Here is a 22,845-nt window from a genome sequence, read left to right on the forward strand (position 1 = left end):
CCCTCCTCCGCCAGTAGCGTAAGTGACGTACACCTAAGCCTTGTTCACACTGCCTAAATTCTCAAACCAGTTGTTAATCAAATTCATTGCAGAATACTGATTGTCCAAACAGCAAGTTAACAAGTGACCAAATCGTATATATGCGTGTTCGGACAGCAGTCATTTGCTGATATGGCTATGCTATTTGTCATAGTAACGACAGGTGTGAGCGCATTGGTGCAGGCTGATTAGTGGTGGTGCTCGCGCTTCCCGTCACTCAAAAGTTATGTAGCAAGCTTCAAACTGCCAGTGTGAACAAGCCTTTAGGACAAAGGAAAATAAACATACATTATCTTTCAAGATGAAGATTTTTTTATTGTAATCTTAATTTAAAAGTCCAACACAAACCCACTAAGAGAGACGGCTGCTGAGACTCGATTACTCATTCGGCTTAACTCAATTTCATTAAATGCTAAACTGGAACCGTCCTGACTCCTAAATTATCTAAAGGATATGTCCATTGTAAAATAACATTGTTACACATGTAATCATGTGCATTTTGGAGAGTTAAAAAAACKGAATTTCCTCATCTTATGCAGTTTGTTTATAACCTCTCAAGTTTCTTATTATTTTAAGTATTTATCCACATCGTCGCTAGACTTCTTTGGTCAAAAAGCTTGAACAATGAATTTACATTTACAGGTTTTAAATTCAACCAAAAACATCTCAAATATGATCTAATTAAATTCACAAAAAGGTGTAACCCCCTACATTTTTTTCTCTTGACAAAAGACCAAAAMAATTACCGGACCATAACCAATCAAGTTAACAAATAGTTTGAATTCTTAAGCTTACAGAAGCAAAACAATTTAGTTGTCTGTCAAACACTGTCAATCCAAGTGTGAAAATTGACTTGTAAAAAGGCACATAGCTGGCAGAAACAAAATCGTCAAAATAAACTTGAGCAATTTCTTTCACATTATATACTTTAAAAGGACTTATGACATTTGAACAGCTAGTGTTGGTTTGATGTTAAAATGCTAAGCAAAATTAGGGACTAGTCTTATCTTTCTTAAAAAAAAAACACAAAAAAGCTATGAAAACCTGAAAGCCTAATGTAATTGATACAGTGAGTGTGACAACAGCTAAACATAAAAACAAAGGACACAGTCATCCAGAAATRTGTACAGGTTCAACTCTTGTAAAGTCCCAACCATTACTTTTAATATGTACTAATGTCATAACCTCGTACTTAGTTTGACTTTGAAATCTGGCGTGAACTCAAGGTAAATGGCATTGCGTGACAAAACATCAGTTAAAACGATCTCATATAGACATCATATTTTCCAGGTTACATCACCGTAATCAAAATAACTATAAAAAAGTAAAATGCAACCAATAACAGTGCTTATTGAAAATACCATTGATTGATCAAAATGTGTCAAAAACAATAGTTCAGATGGGTCAAAATTGCCAATTTGTTTTTGCACTCCTTATCAATATGTCTAACTCAGCATAGTACACTGAGCTATATTAGAACCGATTYCTGACACGTTAGGACACCACAATCATGATCTCAGTGTGAATAAGTAGTAAGAACTCCCGCTTGTGCCAAAGCGATTGAGGCAGCAGAGCTGGGCCTCTGTCCTGGCTTGGCAGGGCACCTTCTGCTTTCATTAAAATGTTCCAGAATGTTCTGCTTTCACCGACCATTATACTCAAATGGTAAGACAATTAGCAAAAAAACAGAAACCAACCACTAAGGGCCTAGCGCCTACACGGCACTGTATGTTTGCAGAGCTGATACAACAGAAGCTAACAGAGCCGATACAGAACCGGTTCGACTAGATCTGACCCTAACGATGACAACAGAGGAGAGACTGCTCAGCAATCAGTTGTTGTGGGAGCATCGAGTTCACATTGCTGTGAATCTTATCCTGTTTTGATCTTGAACTGCGACATTACAAGTGCCAAACACTATATGCAAATCAACTCCACACAACTGTCAACATGTAGGGCTTGGAATTGAAGACATGACATGAACTGACATAAGGAGGTAACGACCGAGTCCCAAAAGACAAGAACGATTTCAGCTAATTATAGATGCAGAGATAGGGACATGTTTACGAGATGCAAGATCACTCCTTGTTCCGGAAGCCTTAAAACACCTACTGTACACCACCATGTAATACCATTGCTGTATCTTGATGTTGCATTTTCTTCTGGATTATTTCTATCTATGTTGTGGCTGCAAACTTCCACAAAGCTTCTCGCTCAAACTCCTCCATCGCCTCCTCCAGGGCGTCATCATCCTGCCCATCAACCTCCAAAATGTCCACCATGTCCTCTAAAATGTCCGCCACATCTTCAGCGAAGTCACTGAAGAGAACTTTGTCATGGACGAACACACCGTCTCGGAAAAACATGGCGGCCAGCTTCTGGATCTCGGCCTTGCTGTCCGATGTAGCCCTCTCCAGCTTGCTCAGGTAGCCATCTAACAACTCCTCGAATTCAGACAGTTCCACAGGAAAGAGCCCTTCCTGGCTAGCGCAGTCCTCAACACTGCTGCAGCCCGCCAGGGGGCGAACGTTACGTCTAAGTTTCTCTTCCTGGTGCTTCCAGAAGCTGGTGTGTTCATATTGATGGGTCTGATGTTGCTCCTGATAGTTGGAGTCTTGTTGATGGTGATGATTGGACTTTTTCTTGTAGTCTTTCCTGGACTGCCAGGGCCTCTCCTGCTTTCTTTTATCCCTGTCCAGCCTGCGCTCGTTCTTCTCCCTCTCCCATTCATCCTGGGATTTCTTGCAGGCCTCTTTATGAGAGTTTTCTTTGTTAGCCTTCCAGTCCCTCTCCTTTCTCTCATCTTTCTCCTTCCATCTGCCCTCCATGCCATGTTTACAGTACTTCTCTCCCTTCTTCTCTTCCTTTTTCCAGTGGCCTTTGCTGTTGTCCTTGCCTTTTTTCCCATCCTTGTTCCTGCTTTCCCATGGCTTTTTCTTGCCCTCATTCCTCCCCATCTTCTCCACCTGCTCACTGAGCCTCCTCTGGATCTCAGCCAGGCTCTCCCTCACCCTCTTCTGGTACCCTTCATCCTTCTTCGTCCCCTCCAGTCTCTTCCTGCTTTCCTCCAACAGCACCTTCTGCCTCTGAAGCTCTTCCTTCACCCTGGCACCCTCTCTCAGGTCACTCCTCCTTTCAGGCACTACTGTGGTGCTACTCTGGTTTTTAATTCCAGGTTGGCCAGTAGGTGGTGGAGTTGGGCTTGAGGGCGGTGGGGCTGTATCCTGGTTGGCTGAGGTAGACATTATCAGAACAAATCAGTGAGTTACAGAGCATTCAGCTACCAAACCAGAGCTGTGATTGAATACCCACACTAACATACTGTATACTTAATGAGTATATACACACACACTACATACTTTTAGTATACTGTAAACAAACGTTAACCTTTCAGTTGAGTGTACTAGCTCTTCGCCTGTCTACTGGAAGTTGGTGCTGTTGCTATGCAACCTCTTGCTAGCTAGTTAGCATAACAAATGACTAGTTAGACACTTTACAAGATTTTTTTTTACGGGTATTAAATTCAATCTGGAGTGCTAGAGTGCGCTCGTAGACTCAGAGCGTTTCGCTCTTAGAGCGCACACTGGACGCTCGGGCTGAGGAGTAGGGTTGATGTGAGCCGTTCTGACCTTACAACTATCAAACACCTAAGCTAACGTTGGCTAGCTTGCTAGCTACTTCCAGAAAGAATTAGACCACTATGACCATTTTACTCGCCTTAACAGAGCTGGTTAGGCAGTTTATGTTATCCAGAGCATTGGAGACTAACTGTGCCGTTGGCAAAAAAGCGTAATTAAATTGTTGCCAACGGTTACAGACACTGGCCATATTCAACGGGTGTTGAGCTCTCGTAAATGCATTATTCTGCGCTCTGGTACACGCAGACGGGAGTGCTCAAATCTGAGTAGATATCCAGAGCGAATTTACRWAAGCACCCTTATGCCCATTGAGAACGCAAAACGACTACACCATTTAGCTAAGCGAAGAATGACGGGAATAATCAAGTCAATAAACGTTGGGTAGTTRGTTATTAACTATATGCTATACTGGCAAGTTTGATGTATAAGTAGCCAACTAATGTTAGGTAGCTAGCTAACATACCGGTACATAGTGTAATGGTATGCTATGTGGTTCGTAAGGACAGCATAGCTAACAAATTGTCAGCCAACATAACGTGTAAGGTAACTTATTTGAAAAGTCATTACTTTATTACATTGCTCAACATTTTCTTAACATTTGTCATAATTAGTTAAAGCAATGCATTTCTATCCACTCTTGTTGTACTTTGGCTGCATATTTTCCGCCATTTTATTCAAATCTGAAAACGATGTGAAGCACGCCCATTTCCTGAAGAATTGCATTATGGGCCCTAAAGTACAGATAGTGTCCTCAGCGTGTATACTTTATATTTTGGCAAATTTAGTACGACATCCGCAAACTTTCGTCATACTAACTACATCCATACTATGACCAATAAGCATACTATATACTCAAATCAAGTCACAAATAGTACAGTTAGTATGGAGTATTCTAAAACAGCTCGTATGATTGTTACATGCATGTTACATGCATGTTGAAGCAGAGATTTACAGCAGTAATAAAACCTCCACTGAACCATACAGTTCACTTTGATCAGGGGGTAAACTCAAATTGAAGGCATTCAATTCATGAATTGATTTGAATAAAAAACAAATAAAAAAATGGAACAACTTGAAATAAAAAGCTTAGAGTTTTCAGCTTATTGAGAAGTCATTGGAATGTCATTTGTTTTCTTCCTTACATTTAACCTTTATTTAACTAGGCAAGTCAGTTAAGAACAAATTCTTATTTACAATGACTCCTACCCCAGCCAAACCCTAACCTGGACGGCGCTGGGCCAATTGTGAGCCGCCCTATGGGACTCCCAATCACGGCCGGTTGTGATACAGCCTGGAATCGAACCAGGGTCTGTAGTGACGACTCTAGCACTGAGACGCAGTGCCTTAGACCGCAGCGCCACTTGGGAGCTCCGAGTGCATTATTATTCAAATTTACCAAAAATATTGACTTCCATGTATACAGTCGTGGCTAAAAGTTTTGAGAATGACGCAAATATAAATGTTCAAAGTTTGCTGCTTCAATGTCTTTAGATATTTTTGTCAGATGTTACTATGGAATACTGAAGTATAATTACAAGCATTTCATAAGTGTCAAAGGCTTTTATTGACAATTACATGAAGTTGATGCAGAGTCAATATTTGCAGTGTTGACCCTTCTTTTTCAAGATCTCTGCAATCCGCCCTGGCATGCTGTCACATCCTGACTGATGGCAGCCCATTCTTACATAATCAATGCTTGGAGTTTGTCAGAATTTGTGGGTTTTTGTTTGTCCACACGCCTCTTGAGGATTGACCACAAGTTCTCAATGGGAATAAGGTCTGGGGAGCTCCCTGGCCATGGACCCAAAATATTGATGTTTTGTTCCCTGAGCCACTTAGTTATCACTTTTGACAAGGTGCTCCATCATGCTGGAAAAGGCATTGTTCGTCACCAAACTATTCGTGGATGGTTGGGAGAAGTTGCTCTCGGAGGATGTGTTGGTACCATTCTTTATTCATAGCTGTGTTCTTAGGCAAAATTGTGAGTGAGCCCACGCCCTTGGCTGAGAAGCAACCCCACACATGAATGGTCTCAGGATGCTTTACTGTTGGCATGACACAGGACTGATGGTAGCGCTCACCTGGTCTTCCCCGGACAAGCTTTTTTCCGGATGCCTCAAACAATCGGAATGGGGATTCATCAGAGAAAATGACTTTACCCCAGTCCTCAGCAGTCCAATCCCTGTACCTTTTGCAGAATATCAGTCTGTCCCTGATGTTTTTCCTGGAGAGATGTGGCTTCTTTGCTGCCCTTCTTGACACCAGGCCATCCTCCAAAAGTCTTTGCCTCACTGTGCGTGCAGATGCACTCACACCTGCCTGCTGCCATTCCTGAGCAAGCTCTGTACTGGTGGTGCCCCGATCCCGCANGTGCGTGCAGATGCACTCACACCTGCCTGCTGCCATTCCTGAGCAAGCTCTGTACTGGTGGTGCCCCGATCCCGCAGCCGAATCAACTTTAGGAGACGGTCCTGGCGCTTGCTGGACTTTCTTGGGCGCCCTGAAGCCTTCTTCACAACAATTGAACCGCTCTCCTTGAAGTTCTTGATGATACGATAAATGGTTAATTTAGGTGCAATCTTACTGGCAGCAATATCCTTGCCTTTGAAGCCCTTTTTGTGCAAAGCAATAATGACGGCACGTGGTTCCTTGCAGGTAACCATGGTTGACAAAGGAAGAACAATGATTCCAAGCACCACCCTCCTTTTGAAGCTTCCAGTCTGTTATTCGAACTCAATCAGCATGACAGAGTGATCTCTAGCCTTCTCCTCGTCAACACTCACACCTGTGTTAACTTCTTATGGATGGGGGGCAGTATTGAGTAGCTTGGATGAATAAGGTGCCTAGAGTAAACTGCCTGCTACTCAGGCCCAGAAGCTAACATATGCATATAATTAGTAGATTTGGATAGAAAACACTGACGTTTCTAAAACTGTTTGAATGGTGTCTGAGTATAACAGAACTCATATCCAACCAGGAAGTGGGAAATCTGAGGTTTGCAAGTCTTTGCCTATCCAAGATAGGCAGTGCAATCAGACCAAATTTACACTAAGGCTTCCACTACATGTCAACAGTCTTTAGAACCTTGTTTCAGGCTTCTACTGTGAAGGGGGAGCGAATAAGAGCTGTTTGACTAAGAGGTATGGCAGAATGCCATGAGCTCAGTCATGTGCGCGGCCGTGAGAGCTAGCTCTGTTCCTTTTCATTTCTAAAGACAAAGGAATTGTCCGGTTGAAACATTATTGAAGATTTATTTTTGATAAAAACATCCTAGATTGATTCTATACATCGTTTGACATGTTTCTACKAACTGTAATGGAACTTTTTGACTGTCTGGACTAAGTGTGCCTGCGCCTCATGAATTTGGATTTGTGAACTAAACGCGAACAAAAAGGAGGTATTTGGACATAAATTATGGACTTTATCGAACAAAACAAACATTTATTGTGGAACTGGGATTCCTGGGAGTGCATTCCGATGAAGATCAAAAGGTAAGTGAATATTTATAATGCCATTTCTGACTTCTGTTGACTACACAACATGGCGGGTATCTGTATGGCTTGTTTTGGTGCCTGAGCGCTGTACTCAGATTATTGCATGGTGTGCTTTTTCCGTAAAGCTTTTTTGAAATCTGACACAGTGGTTGCATTAAGGAGAAGTATATCTTTAATACCATGTATAACACTTGTATTTTCATCAACATTTATGAGTATTTCTGTAAATTGATGTGGCTCTGTAAAATCACCGGATGTTTTGGAAGCAAAACATTACTGAACATAACGCGCCAATGTAAACTGAGATTTTAGGATATAAATATGACATGTATTGTGTAACATGAAGTCCTATGAGTGTCATCTGATGAAGATCATTAAAGGTTAATGATTAATTTTATCTTTATTTCAGCTTTTTGTGACTCCTCTCTTTGGCTGGAAAAATGGCTGTGTTTTTCTGTGACTAGGTGCTGACCTAACATAGTCGCATGGTATACTTTCGTCGTAAAGCCTTTTTGAAATCGGACACTGTGGTGGGATTAACAACAAGTTTATCTTTAAAATGGTGTATAATACTTGTATGTTTGAGGAATTTTAATTATGAGATTTCTCTTTGAATTTGGCGCCCTGCACTTTCACTGGCTGTTGTCAAATCAATCCWGTTAACGAGATTTCATCCATAAGAAGTTAACAAGAGGATCACTGACATGTCAGCTGGTCCTTTTGTGGCAGGGCTGAAATGCAGTGGAAATGTTTTTGGGGGATTCAGTTCATTTGCATGGCAAAAAGTGACTTTGCAATTAATTGCAATTCATCCGATCACTCTTCATAACATTCTGGAGTATATGCAAATTGCCATCATACAAATTGAGGCAGCAGACTGAAAATGAATATTTGTGTCATTCTCAAAACTTTTGGCCACGACTGTACATTATCAAACGAATGAATATATGAGCAGTGGAAGAAAGGCATGAATGAATCATTAAGGAATTCACAGTGAGATGAAAAAATACTGTACCTGCAGTGAGTTGGGACAGTTCGGTCACTCTGGCCCTCAGCGACTCCAGCTCCTCCTTTAGSCCAGGCAGGGATGACAGCTCTTCTTTCATAGTATTTTCTTGCTCCAGATCTCCTTTTCTGTTTTCATTACCCGTTGCTGATCCTGCATTTAGTGCTGAGTCAAGTTCTTCTTTATGGGCCTATAACAGAGAGGGGGGAAAAGTTCTTAGAAAAGGTAGGACATAACAAGGATTCAAAAAATATTTCTTAAAAATGTWAAATAATTAGGCCGTGGCTGTGGATCCGACTTTTTCGGGGTCTTTTAGTCCAAAGATCCGAAGCTTCCGAGTATGCTCGTGCCACTCCGACATTGCTCGTCCTAATATTTATATATTTCTTTATTCCAATTATTTTAGATGTGTGTATTGTTAGCTACTACTGCACTGTTGGAGCTAGCAAAATGCTTGTGTTCCTACACCCACAATAACATCTGCTAAATATGTGTATGTGACCAATAAAATTTGATTTGTGCGGCTCACATTCTGCACGTGTATATTCTCTCCTTTACACGCAGAAAACTGAGTACTCAGGCGAATGGTGCTTGTTTAATAAAAGTTAGATCAAAACTGAATTATTGTCTGCAAGATCACATAATGATCACAGTAATTACATAACAAAACCAAATATAATAGTAATTATGAAATGTAGAATACTGTGATATTGCAGACATTAATTCAGCTTTGATCTAACTTTATTAAACAAGCACCATTCGCCTGAGTACTCTGTTTTCTGCGTGTAAAGGAGAGAATATACACATGCTCAGATTGTGATCCACACATACGCAGAAGCGTTGGGAAGCAATGGATCTTTTAGTCCAGTGGACTGAAGATCCCGAAWAAGTTGGATCCGCAGCCACTCCAAAATAATATGGTTCATGGGCTGACCTGGAGCTGTGTTTCTAACTGGGAGATTTGATGATTTTCTTGTGTCAGTTTGTCCAAAAGCGCCTTCATCTTCTGAGGATCGTTTAGCCAGTCCTGTGCAGCAGAATACAAATCACAGACAATCAACAACACAGCATTATATACAGTACCAGTCAAAAGTTTGGACACACCTATTCATTCATGGGGTTTAGATTTTTACTATTTTCTAAATTGTAGAATAGTGACGACATCAATACTATGAAGTCATGTAGTAACCCAAAAAAGWGTGAAACAAATCCAAATATATTTTATATTCTTCAAAGTAGCTACCCTTTGCCTTGACAGCTTTGCACACTTGGCATTCTCTCAACCAGMTTCATGAGGTAGTCACCTGGAATGCATTTCAATTAAACAGGTGTGCCTGGTTAAGTTAATTTGAGGAATTTCTTTCCTTCTTAATGCGTTTGAGCCAATCAGTTGTTGTGACAAGGTAGGGGTGGTATACAGCAGAAAGCCCTATTTGGTCAAAAGTCCATATTATGGCAAGAACAGCTCAAATAAGCAAAGAGAAACGACAGTCCATCATTACTTCAAGACATGAMRGTCAGGGAATTCGGAAAATTAAGAACTTCGAAAGTTTCTTCAAGTGCAGTCGCAAAAACCATCATGCGCTATGATGAAACTGGCTCTCATGAGGACCGCCACAGGAAAGGAAGCCCCAGAGTTACCTCTGCTGCAGAGGATAAGTTTAGTTACCAGCCTCAGAAATTGCAGACCAAATAAATGCTTCAGGGTTCAAATAACAGACATCAACATCAACTGTTCAGAGGAGACTGTGTAAAATCAGGCCTTCATGGTCAAATTGCTGCAAAGAAACCACTACTAAAAGGACACCAATAAGAAGAGACTTTGTTTAGGCCAAGAAACATGAGCAATGGACATTAGACCGGTGGAAATCTGTCCCTTGGTCTGATGAGTCAAATTTGAGATTTTGGTTCCAACCGCCATGTCTTTGAGACGCAGAGTCGGTGAACGGATGATCTCTGCATGTGAGGTTCYCACTATGAAGCATGGAGGTGGTGTGATGGTGCTTTGCTGGTGACACTGATTTATTTAGAATTCAAGGCACATAACCAGCACCTCCAGGCTGTGTAAGGGCTATTTGACCATGGAGAGTGATGGAGTGCTGCATCAGATGACCTGGCCTCCACAACCACCAACCCAATTGAGATGGTTTGGGATGAGTTGGACTGCAGAGTGAAGGAAAAGCAGCCAACAAGTGCTCAGCATACGTGGGAACTCCTTCAAGACTGTTGGAAAAGTATTCCTTATAAAGCTGGTTGAGAGAATGCCAAGAGTGTGCAAAGCTGTCATCACTGCAAAGGGTGGTTACTTTGATTTGTTTAACACTTATTTGATTACTAGATTATTCCATGTGTTACTTCATAGTTTTGATGTCTTCACTATTATTCTACAATGCAGAAAATATTAAAAACCCTTGAATGGAGGTATCCAAACATTGTACCTAAGCATATCTTGTAAATCCACAACACAATATAAATCAACAACTCAGCATTATATACAATCAACACAGTAGTTATATACAGTTGAAGTCGGAAGTTTACATACACTTAGGTTGGAGTCTTTAAAACTCGTTTTTCAACCACTCTACAAATTTCTTGTTACCAAACTAGTTTTGGAAAATCGGTTCAGACATCTACTTTGTGCATGACAAGTAATTTTTCAACAATTGTTTAGACATTATTTCACTGTATCACAATTGCAGTGGGTCAGAAGTTTACATACACTAAGTTGACTGTGCCTTTAAACAGCTTGGAAAATTCCTGAAAATTATGTCATGGCTTTAGAAGCTTCTGATAGGCTAATTGACATCATTTGAGTCAATTGGAGGTGTACCTGTGGATGTATTTCAAGGTCTACCGTCAAACTCAGTGCCTCTTTGCTTGACAACATGGGAAAAATCAAAAGTAATCAGCTAAGACATCAGAAAACAATTGTAGACCTCCACAAGTCTGGTTCATCCTTGGGAGCAATTTCCAAACGCCTGAAGGTACCACGTTCATCTATACAAACAATAGTATGCAAGTATAAACACCATGGGACCACGCAGCCGTCATATCGCTCAGGAAGAAGACGCGYTCTGTCTCCTAGAGAAGAACGTACTTTGCCGCAAAAAGTGCAAATCAATCAATCCCAGAACAGCAAAGGACCTTGTGAAGATGCTGGAGGAAACMGGTACAAAAGTTCCTATATCGACATAACCTGAAAGGCCGCTCAGTAAGGAAGAAGTCACTGCTCCAAAACCGACATAAAAAAGCCAGACTACGGTTTGCAACTGCACATGGGGACAAAAATTGTACTTTTGGGAGAAATGTCCTCTGGCCTGATGAAACAAAAATAGAACTGTTTGGCCATAATGACCATCGTTATGTTTAGAGGAAAAGGGGGGAGGCTGGCAAGCCGAAGAACACCATCCCAACCGTGAAGCACGGATGGGTCATCCAAATGGACAATGACCCCAAGCATACTTTCAAAGTTGTGGCAAAATGGCTTAAAACTGCCTGCTACTCAGGCCCAAAGCTAGAATATGCATGTATTTATATTTTAATAGAAAACATTCTGAAGTTTCTAAAACTGTTTGAATGAGGTCTGTGAGTATAACAGAACTAATATGGCATGCAAAAAACGGAGAAAAAATCCAACCAGGAAGTGGGAAATCTGACGTTTGTAGTTTTTCAAGTCATAACCTATTGAATATAGTGTCTACGTGGTCATATTGCACTTCCTAAGGCTTCCACTAGATGTCAGTCTTTAGAACCTTGTTTCAGGCTTCTACTGTCAAGGGGGAGAAAATAAGAGCTGTTTGTGTCAGGTATCTGGCAGAATGCCATGAGCTCAGTTCCCGTGAGAGTTAGCTGCGTTCCTTTCTAAAGACAAAGGAATTGTCCAGATGAAACATTATTGAAGATTTATGATAAAAACATCCTAAAGATTGATTCTATACATCGTTTGACATGTTTCTACGAACTGTAATATAACTTTTTGGACTTTGTCTGAACTAAGTGATCGCGCATTGAGCACTTGGATTACTGGGCTAAACGCGCAAACAAAAAGGAGGTATTTGGACATAAATGGACTTTATYGAACAAAACAAACATTTATTGTGGAACTGGGATTCCTGGGAGTGCATTCCGATGAAGATCAAAGGTAAGTGAATATTTATAATGCTATTTGACACCTCTCCTTTGTTGGAAAATGTTTGTTGTATTTTTTTCCTGTGGCTAGGTGCTGACCTAACAATCGCAAGGTGTGCTTTCGCCGTAAAGCCTTTTTGAAATCTGACAGCGTTTGCATTAAGGAGAAGTTTATCTATAATTCCATGCATAACACTTGTATCTTTTATCAATGTTTATTATGAGTGTTTCTGTAATTTGATGTGGCTCTCTGCACTTTCACCAGATGTTTGTTTGAGACAATGCATTTCTGAACATAAAACACAAATTTCAAATGAGGTTTTTGGACAAAGATTAACTTTATCGAACAAAACACACTTATTATGTAACATGAAGTCCTGTGAGTGCCATCTGATGAAGATTAGTGATTCATTTAAATCACTATTTCTGACTTGTGAGCCCTCTCCTGGAAAATGGCTGTATGGTTTTCTGTGACTAGGTKCTGACCTAACAATCAAAGTTTGGTGTGCTTTCGCCGTAAAGCCTATTTGAAATCGGAMACTATGGCTGGATTTACAAGAAGTTTATCTTTAAAATGGTGTATAATACTTGTATGTTTGAGGAATTTTAATTATGGGATTTCTGTTGTTTTTAATTTGGCGACCTGCAATTTCACTGGCTGTTGGCGAGGTAGCGTAACACATATCCCAGAGAGGTTAAGGACAACAAAGTGCTTTGTGGGCCGAACTGAAAAAGYGTGTGCGAGCAAGGAGGCCTACAAACCTAACTCAGTTACACYAGCTCTGTCAGGAGGAATAGGCCAAAATTCACCCAACTTATGGTGGGAAGCTTGTGGAAGGCTACCCCGACACATTTGACCCAAGTTAAACAATTTAAAGGCAATGCTACCAAATACTAATTGAGTGTATGTAAACTTCTGACCCACTGGGAATGTGATGAAATAAATAAAAGCTGAAATAAATCATTCTCTCTGCTATTATTCTGACATTTCACATTCTTAAAATAAAGTGGTGATCCTAACTGACATAAAACAGGTACTTTTTACTAGGATTAAATGTCAGGAATTGTGAAAAATGGAGTTTAAAATGTATTTGGCTAAGGTGTATGTAAACTTCCGACTTCAACTGTGTATGAGCAAACAGCGTAAAGCAAAGATTGGAACTATGCATATCTTATAAAAGTTTAGTCTAAGGAAGATGTTAATTACTGATTTAAAGGGTCAATCTGCCATTGGTACATCAATTTCTTGACTCATAAATGAAATATACACCCATAGACTTAAAAAAAAATATATATATAACAAATGCTTCATACCCCATCAGAACCCAAAATATAAGCTTGTTATACACCAATGTAAAATTGTAAATACTATATAGCCTTAAAAGATGGGTAAAACTATAATTTGGATCTCATGGATGGTCCATCCTTGAGTCCATAGCTTTGTGTATGAATTTAAAAGTTAAATTTCTCCAGCCTCATCCCTCAGCCATTTACCAAAACAGTGGCAGCGTGGTCACTTTGTTGTTGTTTGAACAGCAGATTGCCCCTTTAATATCATTCTATTACACATTCTTATCTCTATGTTTGTCCAATTCCTTTAACTTCCACCCCAATACAACATTGTTGAAAGGTAGGAAGTAGGATAGAGGAACAGACCTGGTTTTGTTCTGCCACACTCAGCTCATCCGAGTCATCTGTCGAAAAAGAAAACAATACAACATTTTCCAAACTTTTGTAACGTATATTAAGGCACATGACTAAATCGTTTATTTCCAAAATAAAAACACTGATGCCATTGCAGTCTGTATTGCATTAATGATCTTGAAGTGTAATTTGCCAGCTCTCTCAACTGGTCTAATTTCAGTTTTCAAATCATTAAACACATTTACAGTTGTGTTACACCTCAAGTCCTCTGAAGGATGAAAGAACTCCCTGCTGCAATGACGACTGCAGATGATTACTAGATAAAAAGCCAATAGAAAGACTACACCCAATATTATTTTTTATTTTTTTTTATTTTTTTTTTTAAATCACACTTTCAAAAGTTTGGGGTCACTTAGAAATGTCCTTGTTTTGGAAAGAAAAACACATTTTGTCCTTTAAAACAACATAAAATTGATCAGAAAATACAGCGTAGACATTGTTCATGTTGTAAATGACTATTGTAGCTGGAAGCGGAATATCTACATAGGTGTACAGGGGCCCATGATCAGCAACCATCACTCCTGTGTTCCAATGGCACGGTGTTAGCTAATCCAGGTTTATCATTTTAAAAGGCTAATTGATCATTAGAAAACCCTTTTGCAATTATGTTAACACAGCTGAAAACTGTTGTTSTAATTTAAAGAAGCAATAAAACGGGCCTTCTTTAGACTAGTTGAGTATCTGGAGCATCAGCATTTGTGGGTTCGATTACAGGCTCACAAAAGCCAGAAACAAAGATCCTTCTTCTGAAACTCGTCAGTCTATTCTTGTTCTGAGAAATGAAGTCTATTCCATGCGAGAAATTGCCAAGAAACTGAAGATCACATACAACGCTGTGTACTACTCCCTTCACAGAACAGAGCAAACTGGCTCTAACCAGAATAGAAAGAGTGGGAGGCCCCGGTGCACAACTGAGCAAGAGGACAAGTACATTAGTGTCTAGTTTGAGAAACAGACGCCTCACAAGTCCTCAACTGGCAGCTTCATTAAATAGTACCCACAAAACACCAGTCAACGTCAACAGTGAAGAGGCGACTCGGATGCTGGCCTTCCAGGCAGTATTAAACCACCCAGACACAAAGATGCAGTCGTCCTTCTGAACTGAGCTGTTGGACAGGAAGGAAACTGCCTAGGGATGTCACCATGACGCCACTGGTGATTTTAAAACTGCTTCAATGGCTGTGATGGGAGATAACTTAGGATAATAACCTAAATGACAGAGTGAAAAGAAAAATATACAGAATATGAATGCAACAAGGCTCTAAAGTAATACTGCAAAAAAAAACACAGCGAAGGAATACACTTTTTGGCCTTAATCCAAAGCCTTATGTTTGGGGCAAATCCAACATCACTGAGTAACTGTCTCCATTTTCAACCATGGTGGTGGCTGCATCGTGTTATGGGTATGCTTGACATTGCAAAAACTGTGGCGTTTTTTAGGATGAAAACAAACAGGATGGCGCTAAGCACTGACAAAACCGGCTTCAGTCTGTTTTACACCAGACACTGGGAGAATAATTCACCTTTTAGCTGGACAATTATCTACAACACAAAGMCAAATCTACACTGGAGTTACTTACCAAGAAGACAGTGAATGTTCCTGAGCAGCCAAGTTAGTTTTAACTTAAATTTCCTTAAATCTATGGCAAGACTTACATTTCTGTCCAGCCATGAWCCCCAACACCTTGACAAAGCTTGAATAATTGAAATAATAAAATGGGCAAATACGGCACAATACAGGTGTGCAAAGCTCTTATGAGACTTACCCAAGAAGACTCACAGCTGTAATCACTGCCAAAAGGTGTTAACATGTATTGACTCGGGGGGGGAGAATTCTTATCTAATCAAGGTATATTAGGGTTTTAATTTTGTCATTAATATTTTAAATATAGTTGCTAATGTTTTTATATATTTTCTCCTTCGAGTATTTTGTTGAYAAAATGACATCAAWTTKRAWYCCMMYTWRKWAMMMMAAAATGTGAGGAAACCAGACTTTCTATAGATCAAAATAATGATGCATTGTTGAGCCACTGTGAATTAAAATGTCCATTCCATAAGGAATAAAAAATAAAAATTAAACTAGCTAAACCTGGTTCAGGCTGAACTTACCGGAGAGGAAGAGGGACCCTAGACAGAGCAGGACCAGGGATGCCACAATGCATGTGTTCATAGAAAAGCCCTTCTTCCCCACTTTCCTCTCTGCCAGTTTGAACTCCACCTCATCATCATCATCATCCTCCTCCTCCTCCGATGTCATTGTTGGTGCCACATTTCTCCTCCTCAGACCATTTCCTTCCTCAGCACTCGTGTCAGCTCTTCCAAAGTCAAAGCTACTGGGAGATTCTAGCAGAAGGAGAGAGAATATGAGCAGAAAGAWTGATAATATGCAGAGAAAAAAATAATAATCATGCACTAAAGGTATTGAAACTACTTATGCAAAAGTATTAGATRGTAGAATGCTCTGAATGTAGATTTGTCTTCTGTGGAATTCTAACACAAATGTTGTTTTTGTAACTGTGCGTTGAGGTGCGTTAACAATAGAACCGCCATAATCCAACGGTCACTGACATTTGAATTTGGATGAACTGGAGTCGGATATTGAGCCTGAAATCCACTATGGCGATGACAATGTGAGKTCTTTATCCGATGTTGGCTTTCTTTTACATTTCTGTTTGCAATATTTTTCAAGTGTTGCCAAATTATTTTGACTGGATGTGATTTCAAATCTAAACTTGGGAGAATAGAGCCAAAAGAAAAAAATTCTTCACGTTACTCTTAACGTGGAAACCAGTCGACACAAATGCCTTTGAGAAGAAAATTTAAAAAATCCCTTTCCATTTTTTATTATTTAAATACACTGCTCAAAAAAATAAAGGGAACACTTAAACAACACAATGTAACTCCAAGTCAATCACACTTCTGTGAAATCAAACTGTCCACTTAGGAAGCAACACTGATTGACAATAAATTTCACAATGCTGTTGTGCAAATGGAATAGACAAAGGTGAAATTATAGGCATTAGCAAGACACCCCAATAAAGGAGTGGTTCTGCAGGTGGTGACCACAGACCACTTCTCAGTTCCTATGCTTCCTGGCTGATGTTTTGGTCACTTTTGAATGCTGGCGGTGCTTTCACTCTAGTGGTAGCATGAACGACGGAGTCTACAACCCAAACAAGTGGCTCAGTAGTGCAGCTCATCCAGGATGGCACATCAATGCGAGCTGTGGCAAGAAGGTTTGCTGTGTCTGCAGCGCTAGTGTCCAGAGCATGGAGGCGCTACAGGAAGAACAAGCAGTACATCAGGAGACGTGGAGGAGGCGTAGGAGGGCAACAACCCAGCAGCAGGACCGCTACCTCCGCCTTTGTGCAAGGAGGATTAGGAGAGCACTGCCAGAGCCCTGCAAAATGACCTCCAGCAGGCCACAAAGTGTCATGTGTCTGCTCAAACGGTCAGAAACAGACTTCATGAGGGTGTATGAGGGCCGACGTCCACAGGTGGGGGTTGTGCTTTACAGCCCACACCTGCAGGACGTTTGGCATTTGCCAGAGAACACCACAGATTGGCAAATTCGCCACTGGCGCCCTGTGCTCTTCACAGATGAAAGCAGGTTCACACTGAGCACATGTGACAGACGTGACAGTCTTGGAGACGCCGTGGAGAACGTTTCTGCTGCCTGCACATCCTCCAGCATGACCGGTTGGCGGTGGGTCAGTCATGGTGTGGGCGTGGCATCTTCTTTGGGGGGCCCGCACAGCCCTCATGGGCTTCGCCAGAGGTAGCCTGACTGCTCATTAGGTACGCGAGATGAGATCCTCAGACACCTTGTGAGACCATATGCTGGTGCGGTTGGCCGGGTTCCTCTCTATTGCAAGACATATATGCTAGACCTCATGTGGCTGGAGTGTCAGCAGTTCCTGCAAGAGGAAGGCATTTTGAATGCTATGGACTTGGCCGCCCGTTCCCCAGACCTGAATCCAATTGAGCCATCTGGACATCATGTCTCGCTCCTTTCCACCAACCACGTTGCACCACAGACTGTCCAGGAGTTGGCGGATGCTTTAGTCCAGGTCTGGGAGGAGATCCCTCAGGAGACCATCCGCCACCTCATCAGGAGCATGCCAGCGCGTTGTAGGGAGTCATACAGGCACGTGGAGGCCACACACACTACTGACCTCATTGACTTTTTTAAGGACATTACATCAAAGTTGGATCAGCCTGTAGTGTGGTTTTCCACTTTAAATTTTGAGTGTGACTCCAAATCCAGACCTCCATGGGTTGATAAATTTGATTTCCATTGATAATTTGTGTGATTTTGTCATTCAGCACAGTTCAACTATGTAAGAAAAAAGTATTTTAATAAGAATATTTCATTCATCAGATCTAGGATGTGGTTTTTTAGTGTTCCCTTTTTTTTTTTTGAGCAGTGTACATTTGTAAGCATTCATATGTATTATTATGCATTTGTAAGAATTCATATTTTATCATTTCTTTGACTGGATTATATTACCTACATTACTCATCGAATGTACAAATAAAATGGATACAATTTATGACATTGTAGTCTTTTTATTGCAGAAAGTGTTGAAGTAGGCCTTTGTAGAATAATACATACAGTACCAAGTCAAACGTTTGGACACACCTACTCATTCAAGGGTTTTTCTTTATTTTTACTATTTTCTACATTGTAGAATAATAGTGAAGACATCAAAACTATGAAATAACACATATGGAATCATGTAGTAACCAAAAAGTGTTAAACACTTTTGGTTACTACACGATACCATGTGTAGTTTCATAGTTGAGGTCTTCACTATTATTCTAGAATGTAGAAAAACTCTTGAATGAGTAGGTGTCCAAACTTTTGACTGGTATTGTACATGTGTATGTGCATGTTATGTACTTCAAAMTATACAGTATACAAATAATCAAAATATTCTTAAGACATTACTACATTCAATCAAAATATTATATTTTTATAYAAAAGGTAGTCATTTAGGTTGATTACAGCACAGTAGGTGAATCTGATGTGTAAGCTTAAAGGGACTCGACTGCGTTCTCTAGCGGGTACTTGTAGGCTGARAAAGCCAGCAGTTCTAGTGTTAATTGTATGTCATATCTCAGAAGATATTTCCTGATTTCCAATCTAGTGTACACATCCATACCTTTTTCCTTTGGTATATCAGTCACTTTTTCAGGCAATTCTGTCTCCCCCGTTTCCAGTGATGGCTCTTGTGCTGCATCCTCTGAACCAATGGTATCTGGAGGAGGACTATCAGGGGCTGGGCTTTCTGGGGCAGGGCCAATATCAGTGTCAGATGGGGGGCCCGTTGGGGTGGGAGTCTCTGTGTGAATGCTTATGTCATGTTCAGCACTAGGGGCACTAGTCTCTAGGGCAATACTCTCAGGTACAGGACCTGTATCAGTGTGGGTATCAAGAGGAGAGCTCTCAGGGACGGGGCATAACTCAGGCTCAACCTCTGAGGGGGGTGGTTCTGTGAAGGACGCATCCAATGGCACAACCAGGTCGACATGAGTGACAAAGGGCATGGCAGCGAGTTGCTCATTGTCAGTGGGGGAGCTGGTTACCATAGAATGGATGATGGGGGGCTCAGGTTGACTCTCCAGGTCATGGTCAAGCGGCACACCGCTAGTCGGGGATTGGCTTAACAGGGTAGGTCTGGAGGGGACAGGGCCCTCACAGGTATCAGGAGCCATTTCCTGGCAAACCTGGGAATCAGAGGAGAATGAAAGCACAAACCTTAATAGTCATTGGTAATAATGAGTTATAACCATAGACATATGCCATATAACATAAGACATCATTTTTAACTTTGTATTATGAAAGATTATGCGGTGAGAATGATACCCTCAGAAAGAAGTGTGTTCATCAGGGATTCACAGTACAGACCTGTTGGCCCTCCTCTGACAACACTGTTTCTATTGGAATCKCCGGTTCACTCGGCTTAGACTCCACAGTGGCCCCTGGAACAGAATTAACATAATGTTAACACATTAATAACATAACATTGACATAACACATTGAATAATAAATTACTTCCACAAGTTCATTATGCAACATCCATACATTAGGACAATAACACAATACTCCAGACAGAAAGCATAGGGAAACCGTATTGGTGTGAGAGAGCCCAGGTACCTGCGACTTCCTCTGACAGACTAGGGACATCACAAAGAMWCTCAGTCCCATCATCCACAGGATCAACAATTTCAGCAGCTTCCTGAAATGTAGAAGGCAGTAGGTTATTATGATCTCATTAGAGGGCATAGCATTCTCAACTAAACCGTTATCTATTCACCTCACCATTCATTCATTAATTTAATCATTCACACTGCCACAGACACACAATGTGGGTAAAGTGGAAAAGTAATATAAAACTCACATTGAATACTAACCTGAAATCCAATACTGTGTTGAGGTGATCAGCCTATTCTCTTGTCATTACAGTTGGCACGGTGTTGGCACCAGACCTGGATTTTAATTACTTTCAGCATTTGTTTGAATCTGCCTGGAGTGCCAGATGGGCAGTGTTTGCAGTTTTAGGGCTTTTGCCAGGCAAGCTCAAACAGGCACATATAAAGTATTTGAATTGATTTAAGTATTTGAAACGCAGGTCTGGTTGGCACACCATTGACACCCTGTACCAACCTATCTTACCTCTGGGGACAGCATGGTCCAACTGGTGGTCAAGGATCCGCTGCGGCTGCTGCCTGTGCTGCTGCTGTTGTCAGACATCGCCCCCTTGAGGCTCAGCACAGAAACTACAACTTATTCTGCAGAGAACAGAGATTCACTCACTTGTAACAAATAKGTAATTATGAATTACCCAATAATAACTCAGTGGTTTCACAATGTCTGCAGTATCTACATATAGGCCAGTAGGACTGTGGTCTACTTGCACTGGGTTCTCATCATGCATTTGCACAAATTCAATTCATATAGGCATAATAAAGTATTAGTAGAGAATAAAATATCATGCCAGTGTATTGGAAAAGTGCTTTTCAAACCAACATTGTATCAGAGATCATATTACACCAAATTGTTCACCTACAGTGAAGAATCTGRCATTAATAGAAAAACTGAGAAATGCTGCATAGCCTACCTTCTTGCTCCAGTTGCAATAATTATAATCTGTAGCATACGCAACAGCCTATAAACCCTAAAATTAGTCAAATAAACGACATTATTTCAACTTAAATTGAGACAACTGATAAGTGACAAACATTGAACGAATCGCGATAGAGTAAGTGCCTATTTTAAAGAAAGACGGACCCTCATTATTGCTTGGTTAGGGCCTCACACTGTAGACTCAATTGTTTCTATACTTCGGTGCCGCTCAGATACGACCAAGAAATGTCAGATCCAGATGGCAATGGGGCTGGAGGCTAGTTGTTAAAGGTAGCTAACAAAATCAGAGCTGTGGGTTCATCTTTGACAAACCCAGGCGACATGTTCTCTTTTTTGCCCGAGTCTTACATTGCCGTCGTGTGAATTATCGGTTTGCTCCTGTGAGAAGTTGAAGTAAGAGTAGAAGTCATGACGCCAAATTCACTGAAAACAAATGTTTGAAGGCGATATGTAGCCTACTTTGTTCAACTTCCCATGGTAAACAAAGGCTGCATGGAATCACTCCCACATTTAAGCACTCGCTTCCGTGTACAATAGCAACGGGTTGACCACACACACACAATACTTTCCCCTAAATAATAAAATACATGTAAATAGCATATTCTTACCTCGCTTATTTCACTTCAATTTCACCGTTTAAGCTCCGATAGTCCTCGAAATTTTATTTTACAGACAGCATTCCGGTCGTGATCATCGGAAATTTGGGAATTCCAAGCTGCGTCACTCCGATGCTGCACTGTGTTTTCCAATGGGATGTCAATATGGCCGTTTGCGTTACCKCCCTTAAAAAGAACAACCAACCAAAGTGATGTGTTGTGTAACGAAAACGGCTTGATTGACGCGCGCAGGTGAAATTGGTGTCAGGTAATGGATACAGACCCCTTCTTTCACKGATAAGATGCTTGCATGTGCACATTATATACCGGAGCGGAGGCATCTTTAACCAGCCGTACATTGACACGTCTGTACTGAGCTATATTTGTCGGGACTTCCCGCCTGACTTCAACCCTGTTGCATGGGATTGCCCATCTGTTCCACTATTGCTTCCCACTTTCGTCAGATTCTAAAATAAACCGTACAGTTTTGTCTCTGTCTGTGTTGGACACCTATAGGCCTATTGTAATTTATTGTAACCCTTAAATCTTCATCCTAAACCACATTTGACCACTTTAATAAAACCTTAAATATTGAATGCACATTTACTAAATTAAGAATAATAATTGTCTTTTTTTTAAACACAGAAGTTATGCATCTGATACTTTCTGAGGGGGCACTAATGGTATCATTTTATACCATACATTACTACAGTCAAAGATTGTCTATTATATTGACAAGATAGTCTTTTGAGCGCTCTAAAAATGGAAATACATGTCCTTAAAGATGGAAGGCAGGAGGGAGGAAGAGAGATCAGGTGGGACCATTCTAGCCAATAAGAGGGCAGATACACAGTTTTAACAGCAAGCCATATAGAAAAATAGAGGATGACAGCATGGGCAGCATCATTGAGGCTATCTCCATTTAAAGTGGTCAATTATCTTTTTTGCATTGGATGATTGCTCCCAACACAAAGTTTTAAAGTTGACTACTTTAAAATGATTGAATCCCCTCAACGACAATGTCTATGTTAAAATGTAACTACACTGTAGCCTACGACACTATACCACAGAGAAGTAATAATCAAGTTAA

General features: G+C 40.7%; 1 protein-coding gene across 4 annotated transcripts; it reads right to left on the reverse strand.

Annotated features, from left to right (window-relative positions):
* Window positions 1–1,995: 1,995 nt before the first annotated feature.
* Window positions 1,996–21,909, reverse strand: pbxip1a (pre-B-cell leukemia homeobox interacting protein 1a). Of its 4 annotated transcripts, XM_070436491.1 has the most exons (11): window positions 21,768–21,797; window positions 20,689–20,804; window positions 20,427–20,539; window positions 20,170–20,251; window positions 19,921–19,994; window positions 19,175–19,739; window positions 16,119–16,352; window positions 13,962–13,999; window positions 9,112–9,204; window positions 8,187–8,367; window positions 1,996–3,271 (listed from the first exon to the last, which is right to left on the reverse strand). In XM_070436491.1, the coding sequence occupies exons 6-11, from the start codon at window positions 19,725–19,727 to the stop codon at window positions 2,217–2,219; spliced, it is 2,154 nt and encodes a 717-aa protein (XP_070292592.1). In that variant the 5' UTR covers window positions 19,728–19,739; window positions 19,921–19,994; window positions 20,170–20,251; window positions 20,427–20,539; window positions 20,689–20,804; window positions 21,768–21,797; the 3' UTR covers window positions 1,996–2,216. The 4 variants fall into 4 exon arrangements, with proteins under 4 accessions (XP_070292592.1, XP_023831828.1, XP_023831829.1 ...); XM_023976060.3 differs by lacking the exon at window positions 20,427–20,539 and having other exon boundaries at window positions 21,768–21,909; XM_023976061.3 differs by lacking the exons at window positions 20,427–20,539; window positions 21,768–21,797 and adding an exon at window positions 21,508–21,592.
* Between the last annotated feature and the right edge of the window lie 936 nt (window positions 21,910–22,845).

The sequence above is a fragment of the Salvelinus sp. IW2-2015 genome, linkage group LG31 (assembly GCF_002910315.2).
Source record: "Salvelinus sp. IW2-2015 linkage group LG31, ASM291031v2, whole genome shotgun sequence".
NCBI lineage: Eukaryota > Metazoa > Chordata > Actinopteri > Salmoniformes > Salmonidae > Salvelinus > Salvelinus sp. IW2-2015.